Here is a 23,322-nt window from a genome sequence, read left to right as displayed (position 1 = left end):
CCTAATAGGAAATTGTCTATTAAATATACTCTCATAACAACGAGACCAAATTCCAAGTACTCATCAGAGTATGGACGTTTGTCAAGTGGTATGCCGCCATGTATTTTCGCAATAAATTTTCTTTCAAATGTCATTGTCCTAATTCATCACTTAAATCGATCCAACATATCTATGTATTTATCATCCGCACTATCCGACAATGTGGCTTCACCAACATCAGCGGCACGATCGATGAACGGGGGCTGTCGGGGGTCAACAATCGTGACGCCTGTGTTTACTGAGGCGAAGCATTGTGGTGTGCGGGGGGGGGGGTAATGCAGAATCAATAAGACGGCTATCATCATTTGCGGGCCTTATTAATGACTTAGCCGGAGGCTGGCGCACGCATAGAACATTCACCTGCATTTGAGGAAGCCAAAAGTGCGGCATTTTACCTAGCAATCGTTTGGGGAAACAGCCTGGGCCAGCCGACACAAGCACTTGGCTCCTTGGCCTCACATTTTGGGCTCAAATTGGGCTTTGGGCCTCCCTTTATGGAATGTGCATTGCCTTCCAGTGCGAACAGATTACTGGGTGTCTTAACAAGATTATTCTGAGTGATTATCGTGTTGAGAGAGATTTTTCGACATTGCCATGCATTTTCCATGCCTGATGTGCAGACGCCGCGCTGCGGTTATATAAAATGGCAAAATAAAACGACAAGGCATAACGGAGCAAAGTGCGTTTTTGGTTCACGCCACTTGGGTCATTTAAGGTTGGATTTTTATTTCATGAACAAGATGAGGACTCAAATCAACATTGAGCGTTGACTATGAAAGTAAGCTTCTACTCGTGACCTTTTTTCCTGTGGTCACAAATATTTTTTTCTTGCATGCAAACAATCTTTAGATGTCAAAAGGATTTTGCGGCTCCCGTATTTCCTTTTTTGTTCAAATGGCTCAGGTCGTCGAACCCCACGCTAGACCACCATGCTGGCCTGGATAGAAATAACAAACGCATAAATCTTTGTGACTTGAAGTCTAAAAGCAGCGTTAAAATTGCTGCAACAACTGCCAGCGGCTTCACTCGACACGTCACGTATCGTGTAGGCTTTAATTAAAACAAGTGATAACATGATAAAAAGAAGCGAACAAAAACGCCTCCTCACCGATTATCTGTCACCTCCCTCTAAAATAATTTAAGTAAAATAAAATAAAATAAAATAGTCTTTCAGATGCCATGAAGTCATCTGCTGTTCCTTTTTGGTGCTGTTTCCCCATCAAGTGTCCTTTTGTAACAGAACAATGTGTGCTTCTGTCTGTAAATAATACATTGATTTTTTTTTTTGTGAGGCTTGCGAGGCAAAGCGAGCATCAAGAAAAAGGAGAATATCACATATTACGCGAATAAGAGAGCAATGATGGGACACCGCATGTATTTACATTCAACAAAAGCGCAGCACATTTGTTTTGTTTTGAAATATTAATAAAGCCAAATTTATTTAAATTCGTCGCTCATACACATCTTGCCTTAAGTCATAATATTGTGAGTTTGACTCCATTATGCACAAAAACAAAACGGAATGAAATGAGTGACGTTTTTTTTAAAATGAATGTCACAAGACGTCAAAGTTGTGAGCCCTCGGGCCGGCACTCAATGAAAGCCTCACTGACAGCTTACTTTTGACTTCACATTATTCCCCTACATTTTCTTTAAATGTATTTCTCACAAAAGGCAAGAAAGGTTCTGAGCAGCAGGGGTGGCTCAGAAGGGAAGGTAAGCTCAGCTTGTGAGCGAAAGCTGGCCACTTTAAAGATGTACTGTTCTGCATGGCCTTGAATGGGCTGAGCATGGGTCTTAATTATGGTCTTTATGTATTGTATGCTGCCAGGCTACTTTTTCACCTCAGTGGTGCTTGAGCTAATGACAATCCAGTTTCTTAACCCTCCTGTAAGGTTCGTTCCTTACCCTAAAAAAAAAAATATATATATATATATATATATATATCCTAGGTCAGTATAACCTTCTGGATGCTCAGGGGGGAAATAAGACAAATGAACAGACCGCAAGAAAAATACAAAGATTCCATCATTTGGCTTAATTTGTTGTTTACAGTAAAATTGGGTCTCTGGCATGCCTGCCCACCCTTAAACAACCAAGCAAAACTTTTGTTTCCTGCCTTCTTCTGGAAATTTGCCTCTGAGCACAACTTTCAATTTGGCTACATACCAGACGGGCTAATTTACATAATAGTATGTATAATAAATGTTGGCTATCTCTCTGCAGTTTAGGAAGTGACCACATTTTGAGGAAATACAGATTTTCTCTTCCAGCAGTCGTGATAAGACACTTAAAATCCAAAGTACTGGTGCAGGCTTGTAAGTGCAGCGTTATGGTGTGTGCAGAGGACTTCTCAATAGAGCATAAGTGTTTTCTCAGTAATTACCTGAGTATAAAGTGACACACTGCGTCGGGCCACCCGCCACCAAAGTGCAAAAGGGCTCAAATGAAGGTGGGACGGCGATCCGCAGGTGTTGTCCTTTAATTAATACACTCTGGCCTCGTCACACTTGGATGCTTTCACAGCTCCGGCTGGGACAGCTGAGCCAATCACAGCTCATCACACACGCGCCAAATCATATTTTGGCAGAAAAAATGCTCTTCAAGCTGTTGCCAATCTGCCAGCGAAGTAATTGATGATACATGGTAACGTTTATGGCACAATGCATTTCAACTGGACACTTTTAGGCATGGTTAGCGTGTCTGGCTCACACTTAGATGATTCTGGGCTCCAATCTTGACTTGATTTCAGACATGATTACTGGGCAGACACTCCACTGACCCAACTATTTCTCTACAAGCATTCAACAGTTAATTTGACATAAGATGGCCCCTTTAATGATGGCAATGCATCAGAAGTGACAGCCTATAGATCAGGCGGGAACAATCTTCTTGTGCTCAAGGGCTATAGGTGTTAGAAAATGGGCAAGGTCATTTGTCAGTGACAAATGAATGAATAAAAAATGGACAATTATTTTATTAATTCGGAATACTAATGCAATATTGTTGACATATTTGCTAAGTTGAATATTTAGAAAATATTATTATTTGATTAGACTAATATATTAAATTAAATAACTGAATAGAAATACATGCACTTTGATTTCATTGAGATGTCGTTGGGTTCTGCTGTTTCGGCTAGCAACTAAACATCGTTGGACAAACGTGTTCTAAATCAGCAAGGAAGTCGACTGGTGAGCTGACTGACAATGGTTAGCCAAGGATAACCTCAACAGATTCAAAGGAAACTGCGCAAGTTGATGCCAGTGCACACGGCAAACAGAAAGGCTGGATCCGCTTAAAGGCTGGCGCACGGCGCCCAGCCCGCCGAGAATCTGCCAGAATTCTTTGTGGGCATTCTGTGCTGAAACGGGCGGCGGCTGGCTGCGTCTCCTGCTGGCACCTTAAGCAGGTCCTCCAAGTCCTGGATGTATTGTGACTGTCGCAGCGGCTGCTAGCTAAGCACACCGTCATTAGGGAAGGTAGTCGCACAGTCAGTCAGTCATGGCTGTTAAGAGTCATTTTGTCATCAATCGTGAGGTGGTCTTAAAGTCATGTTGTCATTTGTAAAGTAGTCTTATGGTCATGTCTGTAATAAGGAAAGCTATAATAAAAATATTAAAAAATATATATATGTATAATACACATTTATATATGGAATATGAAAAAAATATATATTGAAAATCAAAATACTTTTTTGAGTTGAAAATAGTTTTGCTTCGCTTTGGTACATTTTTTGAATATACTATTTATGTTCAGGTTTTATTTGCAAGGTAGTCATATAGACTTGTTTGAAATAACAGCGGTGACACCACCAGCTTGCCACCGACCTTAAACTTATTTATCAGTCGTGCTTGCTGTGGGTCAAATGATCCCTTCCGAGTATCACATTGTATTGCATCTTTTATTTCCGTCCATTTGACGACAGCAGTGTTCTCACTTCCAGGAACATTTGTGAATGGAAAACAGACGTAATGGTGACAGAAACACAAAGAGTGAATCACACTTCTATTTCTGTACTTGATGAAATTATAATTGGGCTCTCAGCTCGAAAGGCCCAGAATGTTAGAAAGGAGCCATTTGAATAAATGTGCTTTAAAACAAAAAAGCTTTGAACTACATTTACACCCATCCACCATGGGGAAAATCAATTGGACAGTGCATCCTTGAGTTACCAATGACCCTTTCCATGCACTTTTCAAGGTACGCCAGACATTCAGGTTGAAAAGCTGCCTATATATTTTCTTAGAAGTATTACACCAGCATGGATGAACGGACGGATCTGTGTTGTGCTTCTTGCACCATTTAACCAATTACAAAAATAATGCAATTTACGTTACTCTAAATTCCATCTCAGAGTGGCTTAAGAGTCACTTTTGGCTGTAAACGCTGTCGAAAATAGAAAACTCAATGTTTGAAAAGAGGTAAGCAGCCAGAAAGTCGGAAGTTCCGCTTACATACACGCCTCAACCAATCCCATTTCTAACAGCAGCTTTCTAAATTTCTGATTAACATAGCAAAAATGTTTAATAGTAGTTATGATGTGTACAGTATTTATATTGGAGCGTCTCAAATTAAAGGGGGGAAAACTTGTGTCTCAAGGTTCACGCCAACACTAACCACCTTGATTTCCGACTAACTTGGCAAATCATCCGAATTGTTTTATGTGTGTATAAGTAAAATAAAAAATCCAGCATCACTTGACAGTGCCAAATGAAAACAAAAACAAGGGAATACATTCTGACTATGCATAGCGTGTGATTAGGGACTAATTAGCAAAAAACAAAATACTGCACTTTGTTTCCGCGACTTTGAATTTGAATCCACATCAAGTAACGCCAAACAACACCTGGAGTTTTTACAAATCAAATCAAAATGTTGAGAGCGGCGGGGAAAACAGGCGGGCAAAACAGCCAAATCAATCTGTCAGTTAGCGGATGAAAGCGCCTCATCCTCATCGAGTGCTGATTTGGCCATGATGACAAATAGACGCAGGTCATTTATCTCCCGCAGCCACGCTTGTCTTTGAGACAGTGCAGAGGATTGAAGATAGGAAAGCATAAGGGAGAGACAGAGAAGGGGGGAAAAAACATCTGTAAATTATTCAGCATTTTGAAAACACGCCACGCATCATTCTAGAGGTTGCATCGCTTCGCAGAATTTCTATGAAAATATTCCCCCGAGGTGCGTATTCATTATGTATAAAGCCATGCTTGATGTGAGGCCCGACAAGGCAGCGTAATGAACGGGCCGAGAAGACTTGTTTGGACGTCCGCTGATTTTCGCCCGTGTCTCCTTGTTGGAAGTTATGATGTGGCGGCTGTGTTGCCGATTTGGCTGCTGAGTCTCCTTTGGGAGCTGCCGGGCAACGTGTTGCCATCTAACCACGGACCATTATGACCCAAAAATAGACACTCGAGATACTTTTGTTAAGACCCAGCACCGGCCCTGATTTAAGAAAAATACTTTACGTTATGTAGACCAATTTATGGATGAAAAGAAAAATGTCTGAATCTTTGAAATGTTGATTTTGATCAAATTGAAAACTCCACACTCTCCTGAAGCTGGGAATAAAACTTGGCTCTGAGTTTATTTAGTTTTGAGGCTCTTCAAAACCATTAGTTTATTGGTTTCAGCTTTCCTGTGTGAAAACATCTTCCCCCTAAGCTCGCATGAGTTTTCGACTAGTTTCCTGATTTTGTTCCCTTGGTTTATTAAAACTTTAAATAGTTCCATCGCTTTGAGCCTGTATGTGGCAAGCAAAGACAGACAAACGTGGCAGCAGCGGGACTAGTATTTGTGATCCAATGATAAAATAGCAGCAGCACCTTTTACAGGTCTGCTCTTGCAGATGAATCATCTCAGCAGACAAGCAGCGACCATTCAAGTGGCAGTTACCACAATAATCATAACAATACAGCCAGCGTTGGACAGCAAGCCGCCTCCATTTGGCACCTTTGCGCATTTCCTCATTTTAATCAACGCGTTCTAAGGGAAGGTAACACTCTTGCGGTTCACACATGCCACGGGAAGAAGTGGCAAAACACAATAAGAGGTCGGGATGGATTTAGACATGACAGTTCTCACAGGCTTCCTTTCGCACACACACGGCGAGGAAGAGCAAGACTAGAGACTCGTTTGTTGAATAGACAGGTCCGATGAATTTCGTATTGATCTGTGAAGCTGGTGGGGGATTTTACAGGGTGATGTTGGGGACATACATTTATTTTCAGTATATTCAGTATATACAGTATTTTCAGGCACCACTGTAATATTTATGGTATTTGCCTGAACTAGCTCGCCAGGTATAATGTATGTGGCAGTAGCTTCATACTGAAATGATTTTTGCCAATTTGCATCACAGTTGGTTTATTGGGTATTGAGGGTGCGCAACATGGCCTTGGGGGGCTTTTTTTTTGTTGCTAGTGTTTGCCAAAGCATGCTTGAAAACACCGTCACCGACCGACTATGACACCATTACAGAGTCAATTAGGTGGGCGAAAGTATAAAGCACTGCTGTTCTTCAGGCTTACTGCGAGCCACGGGCGTTATTCCAGACTAGTACCCATGGAAGCAAGGTCAACCACAAGTCAATTGGTTTGATTGAAAGCAACTTGCCCAGCTCCATGAGAAAAAAGAAAATTAAAGCGAACAGGAGGTCGCCACACTCGATGTCGTATGTGGGCGATTACAGTACATGCAATTTAAAGCTAATTTCATCATCCTGGGTTCAAACTGCTTTCATTTAACTGTGGGGCTTTTTCTATCCGATTCAGATTTCAGTAGCATAATAATCTATCTGTGCCATCTGACAAAAAGGCATATTAAAATCTTGATTGGTTGGTCATCATCAGCCAATCACATGGCACACAGATCCAAACAAGCAATCAGATTCGCACATTCACATTGTAACTAAGTGAGAATTGAACTCGCGCTGCCCCCGGCACCACTATACCGTGATTGACTCGTAATGGTTCGAACCATTCGAAAGAGAATTTCATTGCAGTTGCAGGTTCCTACAAAGAGCAGATGTAACTTGTTGTATAATACTGAATTGGCAGCATGGCAGTTCTGGGTTTGAATCTCTGCTCAGGCCATTTTCTCTGGGTACTCTGTTTTCCTTTCCCATTCCTTTCAATTATTAATAACCTACAGCATACTTCCTATGCTCTATATGTTTGATGCTGATGCCAGATTGCATGTCTAAATGTGCTCTGCGATTGGCTCAGAGTTTTTGCTTCAAAATAAGTGAGATTAATAGAAATGAGTGTGTGCAAAGCAGAGATTCATCTTAGCTTTTCAGTGAATCTTTATATCAAAAGTTATTTTACGGTTTACAATCTTTTCTCTTGCTGTACGCTATAAACCAGTCCTTCGCCTCAAAAGCAAGGAACGCACTAACTTCAGTATCTTTAGTATTACGGTCATGCTGTTGAATGTTTCTGTCTGCACCGCACACTTTTGCACATGTTGTTACAAGCTCAAGGCTAACCGTGGTGGTGGTGGTGGAGGGGTGTATATTCCGTGGAAATCTCATGTTCCACTTCTTCATTATTTACTTGAATGGCTCCAAAGACCAAACACATGCACACAAAGAGGTGGCAAACAAACAAGATGGGGAAATGTGTACAATTGGGAAAGTCAGTGAAGCGCAGCAATGATAAATGGGCTCTTTAGATCTCACACTGGTGTATTTGGAATGCTTTAATTGAACATGAGCTAAGCACGGACACAGCAAACAAGATGAAAGCCTTACGGGGGAGAATATGATTGCGTTTCTTTTTTTGTCAAGAACTATGGGTTTTAGTTTTTTGAACAACATCAATGGCAGATGGCATCAATGGCAACGTCAAATCCACGCAAGTATTACATACTTGTTATTGGGGAGCATTTGAAGAGAAAAGGGGAATCATATCCAAGATAAGATTAGTTCAAAATCTCCTCACACACAAATATAAAACTCTTGAAGCATGGCAACAAACTGAAGCGACATGTCTTGGTATTGTAAATGCACTCGGAAGGTAGATGCATCGCAGCCTCACATCTTTTCCGGCATCAAGAAAAAAAACAAAAAACCTTCCTGCCTTCGTGATGAATACTTCGAAAGGAGGGCAACTTCAACATGAACTTTCATGACTTTCTGCAGTTTGTCGAAAACAGTTTGCCGTTTGAAATGCCGTTCGCCCGCCAGAGTTCATTCGCCAGCCGTGCGGGATCGGGACTCTCAGATTACCGTTTCATAATCAGCCTCATTAATCCAGTAAGGGGATCTTTATTGTCGCTACAGCTGTAGCCGCGTAGATTCTGGTGAGGCATCATTAAAAGCAAACTGGGCAGTTATGATGTAGTTAGGAGGGGAAATAAAAAGACGTTTTTTCTTCAATGGCTCCATCTCATAGCCGTAAAGGCGGCATCTTAAATTAACCTTGATGGATAACACCTAATCCATGGAACTGGAAAGTGAGGTTGGTTGAGCAGACCTCTGGGAAGGTCTCCTAAAAGCTCCTGTATGATATCATAAATTCATTTTCAGAATGCAGTAATCCTATTTGTGGTTCCCTATCCACAAATTCACTTATTTGCCTTTTCTTACTCCTGTGGAACTTTTCCCCATCTATTTGGTTCAACTCATCCGTTGTGCTCTTTTTGAAACTCCTTAAAATGTTCAAAACGATGCTAAAGGTTGCCAGAATAGGAAATGAGCGGAGTAATTGTGTCAGGGAAATTTCCATTGTCAGAATGTAGAATGTTTTTAGCAGTCATTCTTTAAGGTGTATCTCTATTACACCAGGACTAAATTTAATCAATGGCTTAATTGGCATGCAGTTTACATATTACCCCAGGATAGCTCACAGGTACCAATTAAATTTCTAGTTCCTCCCAAAGTTTCTGCAGTGCAATTGTGCCTTGAGCGATCATGTTACGTCTACCTGCTCTGATGTAAATCAACAGTTTTAATTTTGTGTGTCCCTGGCTGCTAAAAGTTCAACTTCGCTAATTCCTGACGTCTTCTTCCAGGACAGGAAATCGGTCTCTTTCTGCTCTTTTTTTTTTGCCAGCTGGATCGGGAAGCGTGTGATGATTACTGAGAGGGAATTAATCCAAAATATTGCATTTGCCGGGGCTGAAAAATCAAAACAATTAGCTGACAGATGCTTAAAAGCTCTGCAGGACTAGCAGGGGGAACTCCAAATTTCATTTGGGCGATAATGATCTGCGTGTTTGTCATTTAATGGGGACACAATCCACAATGATTCATAATCAAGTGAAATTTCAACAAGCAATGAGTGCAAACAACCGAAGGCAGAGCGTTCCCTCATCGTATTCATTTTTAAACGATTGTTCCTAAATTGAGAGACACGTACCGATTTTTAATATTTTAACCGAAATGTGAGTGACACTCACACATTTAGAAGAAAAAAAGTAAATTGTGTGAGTGGTGTACTCCAGACAACCAACACTGTGGCTGGCGTCTGCTGTTAGGATAGCAACCAGTTTCTCGGTCTGCTATCAAAGCTCTGACGAAAAATCCTGATTTTGCCTTTCTTAGAATCACAGCATGGCTAAAACTATACAATGGAAACATTCAAGGTGTCGTCTTCATTATAAACACAATATGAATAAGAAAAATAATTGGGACAACGGAACATATGGAGTTACTTCACGCTTTGAAAAGCTTCTACTCCTTGGGGCAGACTCGACCAGGATTTGGAGTGTCTCGGATTTTGTTCTCCCTTTACCCACAAGAGGTATTATTCCAATATGCCATTTTGTGAGAAAGTGCACATCACCACATGAGTTGTGTCATCAAAGTGTTTAAGAAGTGCACGCATCCGTTCAAATATTTGCCGTGGTGTCTGTGTTTAGTCATCAAGGGACCTGCGCTGTCTAGACGCCAAAGTGACATTTGAAATAGATTTTGTCAAGATGACAAAGTTACAAAACAGTTTGTTACTCTCAACCGATCCCAAGTATACATCGCAGGGGGTAAATAATAACATGAATCAGATGCAATATAATTCAAGTGTGTTTCAGCAACACTGGCTGCCTGAACTGTCCTTCCAAAACATTTTGTCTATACTCATGGATTTCCTGTTTTGCATTAAAGGGGGCGTTTGCATCTCCCAGTCAGTGAAGATTCCCAGGGAGCCCAAACAGGGTGAATTTGACAAGGTCATCAGACGCCTACGGGAAAATCTCAACGCGAGAGTAGTCATCATTTTTGCCAATGAAGATGACATCAGGTAGGTGGCAAAATACACAGAGACGCAAAAGATCCACTGCCAGACGAATTGCAGAATGAGCCTAGGTGGGGCTGACCCTGTTGACGTCTTCTACATATTGCCCCCTTTTGCAGGCGGTTGCTCCACGCTGCTAAAAAAGCCAACCAGACGGGTCATTTTATCTGGGTGGGCTCTGACAGCTGGGGTTCCAAGATATCACCAGTCCTGCACCAAGAAGAGATGGCAGAAGGAGCGGTCACCATCCTACCCAAGCGCCAATCCATCAAAGGTAAAGACAATCTTAGGAGTCGTATATTGGAGACCCTATTTCCGCAAATAGTAGCTGGGGGACTTTATTTACTGGAGAACGCTTTAATAGGATTGTTTATGGTGGAGAGATGCAGCAAAAGGTCAAGAAACAAGCCAGGCTGTCCAGAACCAATAAGTCAAGTCGCTCCTCCAAATTTAAACATGAACCCACTGAACATTGTGGAACAACCACATCTCACCATCTACTGGAACGCTGGACTTTAAAACCAAATAAAAGTCATATTAAAAAAGACCTTTCTGCTATGGATACCCAAAGGAGACAAATCACCCAATTTTCCACATTTTCTGGATCAATGACTACCGCATGTGGAACAAATGCAATGCATTCACTTTGTCCCTTGAGAGAGTACGAGTTGTCGATTGTGATGACATTTTGCTCCGGGATTTGCTAAAGAAATTGGTGGTAGGCTTACAAAATGCAGTTTCTCCAAAGCATGCTTCAAAATGCACGCAACTCCGAACTTAGCAGTCGCACGCTACGTATGTGTCCAGGCTTCGACCGCTACTTCATCAGCCGTACACTGGAGAACAACAGACGGAACATCTGGTTTGCCGAGTTCTGGGAGAACAACTTCAGTTGCAAGCTGAGCCGACACGCCCTGAAAAAAGGCTCAGGGCTCAAAAAGTGCACAAGTAAGTAGTACTTTGTTATTGATACCTGGTTATGATGTTGGTTAAACATTCAAGTTAAAAAGCAGGCAAAACCTAATTATGAAAAAGGTTAAACAGCGACCCACTGAGTCTCCCCGAGGCCACGCAAATGCCAAATCATGCAGATGTTGGTATTTTAGAGCATTGTGTGATGAGTGCAGTTGTGATGTGGAGTCTATAAACACACGCTAACAATGACATTTGTTTCAAGTGGACTGCCAAAATCCAAATTGCTTATTTTCCTATTTGTAATTTTAGGTTAATGCCAAGTGGACACGTAATGTGGCAGTCGGAAACTTCTTAGTTGTTCTTATCGCTAATGATTATGATTTCAGGTTCGGCACGCGTATACAGATAAAGTTGAGCATTTTTTCAACAAAAGGCCGAGTGTCCAGATTGTCCAGATGGATTATCCAGAGGTGTGAGGTTCCTCCCAAATTTGTTTCGAAACCTAAATATGAGCCATGTAAGTCAATTTGGTCTCATTAAGAAGAAAGATGTTGGCGCGTTGAACAACCTCCACAATGACGTAGGTTGCAGCATGAAGTCAATTAATCTCCAAACCTGCAGAGTTGTACAATTTCCGGCAGTCAGCAAGGCACTAAAGGTGTCCGAGTGTGAATGGATGAGCAAGTACTTGAGAGTGATTGGAACGCGGGGGAAGGTAAGGAACGAACCAATGACCGAGCTTGCGTCTGGAGGTGTGCACAGCAGCTTGACAACTGAACAATGTATCCCTATGAAGTTGTTCAGCCACTAATGTGCTTAAATCCTGACACGTCTCTTCACTACCAGATTTCCTACTCAAATCAAACTCTGAAGTATGGATAAAGTCATGAACTATTCATCATTTTGGATTTAGGGAAGAAAGTATGTGTAGTGGTGTGGGTAGACAAACTCAGCTCTATTAGTGTGAAGTCACTGAAGGACACCACATGAAAAGTGAAAAATCAACCACTGAGGGCCTCCAGAGAGGGAACGCGGAGGCTTAGAGGCGGAGGGGGGTGAGATGACACTGATACATAGACTCAGTTGCAGAGACCTATGCTGGCAAGCCACTGGGAATCCCGGTGGGCTCCTCCGGGAATGCCGGCGATGCTCCGATAGCAACAGCATTCCACTACAGCCAACATGTCAATTAAGTCGTATGTACTGTATGCAACCCACGCAAGTACGGGAAGTACATGCAAAGTAGACATTCGAAAATTCATATCTATAAGGAAGACCACTAGGGAAACACGCTCTCTGGTTTTACAACAAACCAGAGTCGGTTGGGAGAGCTCAAGAATGAAGCCACATGAGTAGAATCTCATCTCTCCTGTCGCTCGTCTCAGGCGTTACAGCTATTTTAGCGTGGAATACGATTCTCACCTTTGCTTCAATGGGATGGCCAGTCTCACAACAATTGTTGGGGGTTAAAAAGTGACAACCCTCTGCTGCAGAGTGGAGGAGCTTTGACATCTCTCTTTGCAGGGAAAAAATACTGAGAATAATCAGCGTCCTTCTTGGTTCGTGATGAAAGGATAAGGAGGGCATGAGCAAATGGGTGGACCAAAAAAACGGGAGATGTTTTTTATCTGCTTATGAAAGAGATGTAAAATTGATATTGATCAATGTTGAAAGGGGAGGTAAGGCTCAGCTCAAGCACTTTATTCATGCTGCTTATTAAAGATGTGCGAGAGAGAAAGTAGCAGGTAGAGTAAATGCGGTTTTGCAAAAAAAAAAAAAAAAAAAACATTCAGTGAAGGTGGCTGCACTGGAGGAGCAACCAGAACTTTACTAAATTATTTAATTGACTTGTCTTGTATGATTAAATTATACAACCAGGAACCCACACCAGCCGATTGGAGGGCCGGGCACTTTCAATTTAACAAAGAAATTTGTACCTTCTCACCTAATTACACAAAACCTAATTTTTTTTTACAAGAAAACTACCTGAATCCACAGCAGAGCAAGTTAGTTTTATATCGAAAACTCCCTGGTCTTTTTGGAGCCCCAGATATTTTTACTCCTTTGAATGAGACTCCAAAATAATCCTCAGTGGCCTTGAAAGGCAGCTTCTGAGAAAAGAAAAAAATAGCGTCATGAAAGCACCAGATTGGAGAGCCTCCACGAGCCCACGATGACTTTAAGGAGCAAAGTGTCCTGAAACGTCGATAGAAAGTTAAGCGTGGGTGGCCTGTCGACGGACCCGCCGGAGCGCCGTTGCTCTACCGCCCACGCTTCTTCACAGAATCCCAGAGGCTTCTTTTTCTTCACGTCAGCCAAACTGTGTCCAATCAAAGTCCCCGTGGCCCTTTAATTACTGCGGCCGTACCCCCTCGACGAAAATCTCACGGCATGATCGTTAGAATGGCGAGGAGATGAGATGGGGTGACGGCTGCTGATTTGGGGGCGGTCGTGCACTTTTCAGATTGAAGTGGGGATTGAAAATGGTGACGCCGGTTGAATGGTAAACAATCAAGCGTTAGAAAATGCAGGAATGAGCACAGCCATGAGTGCATAATCCTACCAGAAGATATTTAGCATATTTAATGAATCATTTGTACTAATACAAAGGGAACTTTTATAATCAACAAGCAAAGGCCACTCCAGCTAAAAGAAAAATGATGTGTTATTTTATTCATGTATGCTAGTGAAGGAAGATCTGATACGCGACTTTAGATGTGCGCAAGCACACCATGATAAAACCACTTAACATTTGTACCGTGTGCACGAACCGTAATAAGTACACAGATCAGCCGTGATTGGAAGCATGCGTTGTTAATGTTAAATATGTTCTTTTTTATTTGCAAACACTTAGCCCTGTGCCATTATAGCTAAAAATATAGATTCGTGTATTATTAACTCAGAAATATCTGAATGCTCCTTTACAACGGGATAAACTACTTTCGCCTTCAAAATTGTGGACAGTTTAGTCTTAAGTGAACTGAACTTATTTTTGGGCAGAAGCTAGTCGTCACCTTATCGTGGTGGAGGGGTTTGCGTGCCCCTATGATCCTAGGAGCCATGTTGTCGGGGGCTTCATGCCCCTGGTAGGGTCACCCATGGCAAACGGGTCCTAGGTGAGGGGCCAGACAAAGCACGGCTCACAAGCCCCTTATGATGAGTAACATAAATGGACTTAGTTTTCCCTCGCCCGGACGCGGGTCACCGGGGCCTCCCTCTGGAGCCAGGCCTGGAGGCGGGGCTCGAAGGCGAGCGTCTGGTGGCCGGGCCTTCGCCCATGGGGCCCGGCCGGGCATAGCCCGAAATGGAAACGTGGGTCCCCCTTCCCATGGGCTCACCACCTGTGGGAGGGGCCGAAGGGGTCGGGTGCACTGTGAGCTGGGCGGCAGCCAAAGGCGGGGACCTTGGCGGTCTGATCCCCGGCTGCAGAAGCTGGCTCTTGGGACATGGAATGTCACCTCTCTGGCTGGAAAGGAGCCCGAGCTGGTGTGCGAGGCAGAAAGATTCCGACTAGATATAGTCGGACTAGCCTCCACACACAGTTTGGGTTCCGGTACAAGCCCTCTCGAGAGGGGCTGGACTCTCTTCCACTCTGGAGTTGCCCACGGTGAGAGGCGTCGAGCAGGTGTGGGTATACTTATTGCCCCCCGGCTGGGCGCCTGCACATTGGGGTTCACCCCGGTGAACGAGAGGGTAGCCTCCCTCCGCCTTCGGGTGGGGGGACGGGTCCTGACTGTTGTTTGTGTCTATGCACCAAACAGCAGCTCAGAGTACCCACCCTTCTTGGGGTCCCTGGAGGAAGTGCTGGAGAGCGCTCCTTCTGGGGACTCTATCGTTCTACTGGGTGACTTCAATGCTCACGTGGGCAATGACAGTGAGACCTGGAAGGGCGTGATTGGGAGGAACGGCCCCCCTGATCTGAACCCGAGCGGTGTTCTATTGTTGGACTTCTGTGCTCGACACGGATTTTCAATAATGAACACCATGTTCAAACATAAGGGTGTCCATGTGTGCACTTGGCACCAGGACACCCTAGGCCGCAGTTCGATGATCGACTTTGTAGTCGTGTCATCGGATTTGCGGCCGCATGTTTTGGACACTCGGGTGAAGAGAGGGGCGGAGCTGTCAACTGATCACCACCTGGTGGTGGGTTGGCTCCGATGGTGGGGGAAGATGCCGGTCCGACCTGGCAGACCCAAACGCTCTGTGAGGGTCTGCTGGGAACGTCTGGCAGAATCTCCTGTCAGGAAGAGCTTCAACTCCCACCTCCGGCAGAGCTTTTCCCACGTCCCGGGGGAGGCGGGGGACATTGAGTCTGAGTGGACCATGTTCCGCGCCTCCATTGTTGAGGCGGCCGACCGGAGCTGTGGCCGTAAGGTCGTTGGTGCCTGTCGTGGCGGCAACCCCCGAACCCGCTGGTGGACACCGGCGGTAAGGGATGCCGTCAAGCTGAAGAAGGAGTCCTATCGGGCCGTTTTGGCCTGCGGGACTCCGGAGGCAGCTGACAGGTACCGGATGGCCAAGCGGAACGCGGCTTCGGCGGTTGCTGAGGCAAAAACCCGGGCGTGGGAGGAGTTCGGTGAGGCCATGGAGAATGACTTTCGGACGGCTTCGAGGAAATTCTGGTCCACCATCCGGCGTCTCAGGAGGGGGAAGCAGTGCAACGTCAACACTGTTTACAGTGGGGATGGCGTGCTGCTGACCTCGACTCGGGACGTCGTGAGTCGGTGGGGAGAATACTTCGAAGACCTCCTCAATTCCACCTACACGCCTTCCATTGAGGAAGCAGGGCCTAGAGACTCTGAGGCGGATTCTCCAATCTCTGGGGTCGAAGTCACTGAGGTAGTTAAAAAACTCCTCGGTGGCAAGGCCCCGGGGGTGGATGAGATCCGCCCAGAGTTCTTAAAGGCTCTGGATGTTGTGGGGCTGTCATGGCTGACACGCCTCTACAACGTTGCGTGGACATCGGGGACAGTGCCTCTGGATTGGCAGACTGGGGTGGTGGTTCCCCTCTTTAAGAAGGGGGACCGGAGGGTGTGTTCCAATTACAGGGGAATCACACTCCTCAGCCTCCCTGGTAAGGTCTATTCAGGGGTGCTGGAGAGGAGGGTCCGTCGGGAGGTCGAACCTCGGATTCAGGAGGAGCAGTGTGGCTTTCGTCCAGGCCGTGGAACAGTGGACCAGCTCTACACCCTCGGCAGGATCCTCGAGGGTGCATGGGAGTTTGCCCAACCAGTCCACATGTGTTTTGTGGACTTGGAGAAGGCGTTCGACCGTGTCCCTCGGGAGGTTCTGTGGAGGGTGCTTCGGGAGTACGGGGTGCCGAGCCAACTGATAAGGGCGGTTCGGTCCCTGTATCACCGATGCCAGAGTCTGGTCCGCATTTCCGGCAGTAAGTCGGATTCGTTCCCAGTGAGGGTTGGACTCCGCCAAGGCTGCCCTTTGTCACCGATTCTGTTCATAATTTTTATGGACAGAATTTCTAGGCGCAGCCGAGGCGTTGAGGGGGTCCGGTTTGGGGACCTCAGCATCGCGTCTCTGCTTTTTGCAGATGACGTGGTGCTGTTGGCTTCTTCAGGCCGTGATCTCCAGCTCTCGCTGGAACGGTTCGCAGCCGAGTGCGAAGCGGTCGGGATGAGGGTCAGCACCTCCAAATCCGAGTCCATGGTCCTCGATCGGAAAAGGGTGGAATGCCCTCTCCGGATCGGGGATGAGATCCTGCCCCAAGTGGAGGAGTTCAAGTATCTTGGAGTCTTGTTCACGAGTGAGGGGAGGATGGAGCGTGAGATCGACAGGCGGATCGGTGCAGCGTCGGCAGTAATGCGGACCCTGTACCGGTCCGTTGTGGTGAAGAGAGAGCTGAGCCAAAAGGCAAAGCTCTCAATTTACCGGTCGATTTACGCTCCTACCCTCACCTATGGTCACGAGCTATGGGTCGTGACCGAAAGAACGAGATCTCGGATACAAGCGGCCGAAATGAGTTTTCTCCGCAGGATGTCCGGGCTCTCCCTTAGAGATAGGGTGAGAAGCTCGGTCATCCGGGAGAGACTCGGAGTAGAGTCGCTACTCCTCCACGTTGAGAGGAGCCAGATGAGGTGGCTCGGGCATCTTATCAGGATGCCTCCTGGACGCCTCCCTGGGGAGGTGTTCCGGGCATGTCCCACCGGTAGGAGACCCCGGGGACGACCCAGGACGCGCTGGAGAGACTATGTCTCTCAGCTGGCCTGGGAACGCCTTGGGATCCCCCGGGATGAGCTGGATGAAGTGGCTGGGGAGAGGGAAGTCTGGGAGTCCCTCCTGAAGCTGTTGCCCCCGCGACCCGACCCCGGATAAGCGGAAGAAGATGGATGGATGGATGGAAGCTAGAGTACCCCAAACTTCAGAAGCATGAGGCAGACAAACAAACCACTTGACCACTGTGTTACTTACATCATTAGAGGTCATGCAAAAAAGCAATCTTATGTTTCTTGGTCTCCAAGGCAACAACGGCTCTGATTAGCTGCCTGAACGACGCCAATGTGTTTTTGGGGGAGAAAATATCTTCAACTCAAAGCAGTCAGAGAGCTCACACATTAAAGAAAAAAAGTTGTGTGCATTGCTTTTTTCCAAAGCGTTGGCTCATTGGAAATAATTGAAAAGAAAGCGAGTTGTCCACCTGTTGACTGACAATTCCATTCCCAACTGCTGCATTAGTAGCTGCAGCTTGGCGATTAGCTCGACGTTGCTAATTATTCAATGCTTAATCCAGGCGCCTTTTGTCAAATGGCTTGCGGCGGGCGTGACTACGTAGGGATTGGCGGCGTGACGCCTCTGCTCGCAGCCCACAGTGTGCACCTCTAAGCAATTAATCATCGCCACAAAAATAAAATAATAATTTAACATGAAAAAAGCTTTGCAAGAGCCTGGGTCAGGATTAATGAACTCCTACCACAAAATATTACATTGAGTGGATTAGCTGTGCAAATGTATGTCCACATTTGCTGCGTGCCTAATTTCTCTCACTCTGGCTCTGTAAGTGAATTTCAATCCCGACTGTGGCTTATACGATCCATTAGAGAAGTTAATGAAAAATGACAAGTACACAGTAGGTAAAAGATAATGGCAAATGAACATGGAGACTTTACCGAGTCATTCGCAGGCAAATCCATGTAATCCTTCTGCGGAGACAGAAAAGAGATTTTCCCCCTTTCACTGATAAGATTTCCCGCAGGACCGAGGAAAAAAAAAAAGAAAGAGAACACCCTTCGACCTGCACTCCACATATTGGAATTGATTCTCTCGTCAGCAGCCCTCCACATATTTAGCTTCCGGCTAATTGCGACAGGCAAGGCCCTTTCTGTGTGGCGGCAATGAGAGAAGCCGCAGAGGGCCCGGTGCAGGTAGCCAGCCCATCATTCTAAGCAGGGTGGTGCGGAATTGTGCTGTCCAAACCACTCTGCTCCACTAAGTGACACAGCAACAAATGTAGTTGTTGAGTATAGGCTCAAGATATTGACTTCAACTATTGGCTCAGGTAGAAACACACATTTACCCGTAGCGAGGAAATAATGTTTGTTTTGTTTGTGAATTTAGGACAAAACTATTAAACCGATTTTCAAGAAAGCTACGAATAAATACTGTACGGTGCTGAACACGTGTGAGATCAGCACAACTTATGCCATCACATTCACAGCATTGTTATTTTTTACGTTTCTGGAATAGTGACGTAGAATTCTTACCTCTAAAGTATTTTTGAAAGCTAAAACACAATAACTATTTTATCCACAACGTTTGTATTTATAGTTTGGGGGTACACTAGCCAAAAAAGGGTGGGTACCACTGACTTAGATAAGCAAAGTTGCCCTGCTGGAGGTATACATTCGACGAAAATCCGTAGTATATCTCTAAAAACAACGCCCAATACTACTGATTTGTTATAAAATGTGAACTTTACCAAATTATGCCATAGGAGGATTTGGCCCGGCGTTAACAATATAAAAAAACATTAAATAATGGAGGTGCGTTTATTAATTCATGCCTGTCTTACAGATCAAGAGCGGATTGGGAAAGACTCCAACTATGAGCAGGAAGGCAAGGTGCAGTTTGTGATTGACGCTGTTTACTCCATGGCTCATGCGCTGCACAACATGCACCAGGAGCTGTGCCCGGGTAAGGTGGGTCTCTGTGCCAAGATGGAGCCCATCAATGGCACACATCTGCTCAAGCACATACGCCGCCTCAACTTTAGAGGTAAGTTGCCATGCCACCTTTGCAACCTATGCCTAATACGAGGGTAACCAACATCTGGTCATTTGGTAGCGGCGTCTGCATTTGGATCTGTGTTTATCTTTATCAATGCAAACTGTATAACATAAAAAAATGAGTGAAGATTTTGCTTTCTTATGACCCATCCATCCATCAAAAATCCACCATTCCCAGCTGACGACATAAGAGGCAGGGTAAACCCTGGACCCGTCACCAGCACAATTAAAGGTCTCACTCCTAAAAGATCTTTGTATTTGGGGGATTTCCTCCATGTTAAAGCAAGAAGAAGTCACTTTTTAATACTATCTCACCCAAGGGGTTTAAGTGAGCATTAGCACATGCAGGCAAGACTTCCACTATTAAGAGGCAGCCTTAAGCGTTTTGCAATGCCACAATGATTTTAAACGTGTTCATGACATCACCCTCTATTATATAGATTAGTTTTTGCATTCCCTCCTGCCAGCTCTCAGTCACGTCCACATACGTGACACGGACATTAATTGTTCATTTATTGCGCACAGAAAATCCCCACTGATTTACATTTAATTTTATTTAAAAAAAATGGTGCGAAGCAATTGAAGACTATTATTCTTTCACACAAACTCTAATCTGTGTGTGTGTGTGTGGGGGGGGGGCAGCGTTTGTGTCGATAAATTATTCATTTGAAGTCGTGCTCTCTGTGAGCTATCTTTTTCCTTTCGATTCTAATTAATATCTACTTGTCGCTTTGGCAGAATGTCAATTAAATGTTTAATCCATAACTGTGAAAGAGTTGAAAAACTATTAAAGCAAAGAGGAAAAGCCCCTTACTGGGAAGTTATTTGAAAAGTCTGTTAATATACGTCACATTATCTTGACTCTGGGCAACAAGCCTAGTTTACACTACAGTGAGGAAGTGCAAAATGATTTTAAACCAATCTTGAGTCCTACAAATCCATTTTTGTACAAAAGACAAGATGTAGGTTTTGATAGACATCTTTGTTATTTAAATCAAATCATATGTTGAGTTTAGTTAAAACATCTTGAAAAATGTCTTGGTGACCAATAAAAGCGGCTCATGGCCCCTTTATCTGGCTAACCTGAATTCCCGGACATCTGCCGAGCAGACACGCTTGCCTAAAGGGACTCTTGACTTTCAATTGGCCCATTTTGACTTTTTTTTTTTTTTTCCATTTAGTGCTACTGATTAGAAAAGCATGGGAGACCAGTGAGAAAAAGTTACCCATCACCAAACGGGAAGATACCCTAAAGACCCAATTGCAATGTTATCTATAATAACACCATGTCCACACAGATATTTTGCAGCACGTACAGTGTGGAGCCTTTGAACTCCAAAGTTTGATTATATTTTCAGGGAAATTTGCCTCAAAAGTTATTTAATTTCTTATTTGATTGAGGAAAGTGAGAAAATATCCAAGGTGTGTGTCTGCGTGTGTGTGTGTGTGTGTGTTTATAAACCATAATAGGAAGACCTACCCAGAACTACAATAGGAGTGAACCAATTTCTTTTCAGAAAAGACAACTTTATTGATCCATCAAACCTTGAATGAATTTCTTTCAACAGTGTGCATGGAGGTTTCATCTCACCAGACATGTTGCCTCCAGGTTACATTTCAGCACACCCCACACGATTGCATCAGCCCACAGCAAGATATGGAAACTGTCCAGATGTATAAAACAAGAGCTACAACTGTATTTGCTGGAGGCTGTGAATACTATGATGACTGAATTTACACTATACTGTGAAGATGAGATATGAAAAGTGCGGTAAAGGTGCATTGATGAAGAAACAGCAGGAATCTAGTTGTGTTTATCATTGTGTCACGTTTGAGGCTATGCGGTGAGGGTACGAGGAGGAATAGGCTTTGAAATTGGTCAGATCAGGATTAGTTTGGGTTATCTTTAGGCTTGGAATTGTGGTAGGCCTTATCCTTATGTCAAAGTGGATCACATTTCTTTTTGGGATGATTCATTCTTTGGACCGAGCCAGCAAGGATCTATTGTTACACATCATGCTGTGTTTGTCAGCGGTTTCGGTGGGTAGCCTCTAAAATTTAATGATGACGCCTACAAAGTATGGGCTTCCTGGGTTTCTCATGCGATGAGGATGCAATTTCAAAAAGCTCCTTAAAACACGAGACACTCACAGGGAGTCGCCGGCGAAAAGAAAAAAAAAAAACACATTTATCTGCCATATCTCAGCACACTGTCTGGAGAGTGCACGCTAAGCTAGCTGATGACAGATAACCTTTTTGAAAAGCTGGAACATAATCTCCAGATAGTTCTCATAGTCTGCTAATATCTGTGCGATTCTTTTACGTTCTCTTCGATCACATTTTCCACACTGACAAATCTAGAGTCAGAGTCCCTTTTCTTTATCATGAATCAATTTCACAGCTCAGTTTCAGCCCATTCAGCAGCAGCAGCCGACAAAGCACAAATACTCAAACACATCCACTTTGACTTGTTCTCACTTCCGTTGGTCAAGAGCAAAAAGCAGCTTCTCATCAGTCTTTTCTGTCTTGGGCTGTCTAGTCATTTTTTTTTTTTTTTTACCTCTCCTTCTTTTCCTTTTCCAATATCTGACTTTTCTCAAGATGTGAGCATTATGCAAGTCAAACTATACCTGCTGCAGTGCTGCTAATTTTACAAATCCATTACGCCTTTTGTTCACATGTAAAGTGCATTTGATAGATCAGTATTGGATCGTAAACATACGCCAAGGTTATTGCCCTATAAAGGGCAAAATGTGTTTGATATTGATATTGAGAATTGATATTGAGACATTTGCTGTTGTTTTCTCCCCAGCTTTTTCCATCACGGTGTGGTGGACAAAGATATTTTCAGAAACAAGTGCTGACCTAGTCATATTGTATTCTTGTGGTATTATGTTTACAATCCAAATTACATCACCCTGATCCAAATCTGTTCACTCGAGTACGTTGCAAACAGCAGCACGTATCCTTAATGAATTATGATTTGTCGGCACTGCACTGTTCTATTCCAGACGTTCAATTGCCAATAATCCAGCCGTTAAAGGGCATGATTGCAACAGAATCGGCCGAAGACAAAATTGTAAAGCAATGATGCAACCGTTGAAATGCAAGACGCATTTCAAAAGTGTACTTGTGGTAAATTCTGCATGACATTCCCATGCAGAGATCATTAAGAATTAATGACCGTTGTAGCAAGGAATCATGCATCCATTCGCCAAGGTGCAGAAAAAATCAAAACACATGTTGGCTTAATGAGTGCTAATTCTTAAGGTGTGCACCGCTACCATGTTCATTAAATATTGCATATGATTACAAGCAGTTAATTAACCCCACTGGCCTGGAACAAGCATGCGGGCCATCAGTCCGCCTTTGCAACCTCAGGGCCCACATTGTCACATTAGAGTGCAGCTCAATGTTGTGGCGGCAGAGGAGGAGGAGGAGGAGGAGGAGGAGGAGGAGGAGAAGGAGGCCACTGTGGAGCTCATTATGCGAGCAGACTGTTTAGACAAGCACTTTGTGCCACATGACAGGCCTCATTTCTTATCTGCAGCTCAAACATTGGCCAGACTGGCCTAGATCTCCGCCCTAATGAAGAAGACCTACCGTGGACGCAGGGAGGACAACAGAAACCGCAGGTCGCCTTCTCCCCTCGGCCATTTCATTTCATTACCCAAGCGCCTGAATCTGCGTCTTTTTGTCTTCTCAATTTTGCTCGCCACTGGAGAGGTGTGATGTGCTGTGCCAGCACATGATGCCATCTGTGTGACAGGATCACTACAGCTTTGTTAGTATCATGTGACCTCCTCTAAAAATGGGGTGTCATAGTTACTGTAGAGATTTTCCCAATTCCTTCTCAGAGGGATGACAAGTGCCTACCAAACAAGGAGGCA

The 23,322-nt window shown here is 44.3% G+C and overlaps 1 protein-coding gene across 1 annotated transcript in view; it reads left to right on the top strand.

Moving 5' to 3' along the window:
* Positions 1-23,322, top strand: part of LOC125977908 (metabotropic glutamate receptor 4) — a 90,586-nt gene that overhangs the window by 52,733 nt on the left and 14,531 nt on the right. Inside the window, exons 4-7 of the mRNA XM_049734954.2 lie at positions 10,148-10,283; positions 10,397-10,551; positions 11,085-11,225; positions 19,221-19,421. Coding sequence (XP_049590911.1) covers positions 10,148-10,283; positions 10,397-10,551; positions 11,085-11,225; positions 19,221-19,421 — 633 coding nt within the window. The remainder of the gene's footprint in view (positions 1-10,147; positions 10,284-10,396; positions 10,552-11,084; positions 11,226-19,220; positions 19,422-23,322) is intronic.

Source organism: Syngnathus scovelli, chromosome 11 (assembly GCF_024217435.2).
Source record: "Syngnathus scovelli strain Florida chromosome 11, RoL_Ssco_1.2, whole genome shotgun sequence".
In the NCBI taxonomy this organism is placed as follows: domain Eukaryota; kingdom Metazoa; phylum Chordata; class Actinopteri; order Syngnathiformes; family Syngnathidae; genus Syngnathus; species Syngnathus scovelli.
Note: the sequence above shows the minus strand (reverse complement) of the source record. Positions and strands in the feature narration are given on the sequence as shown.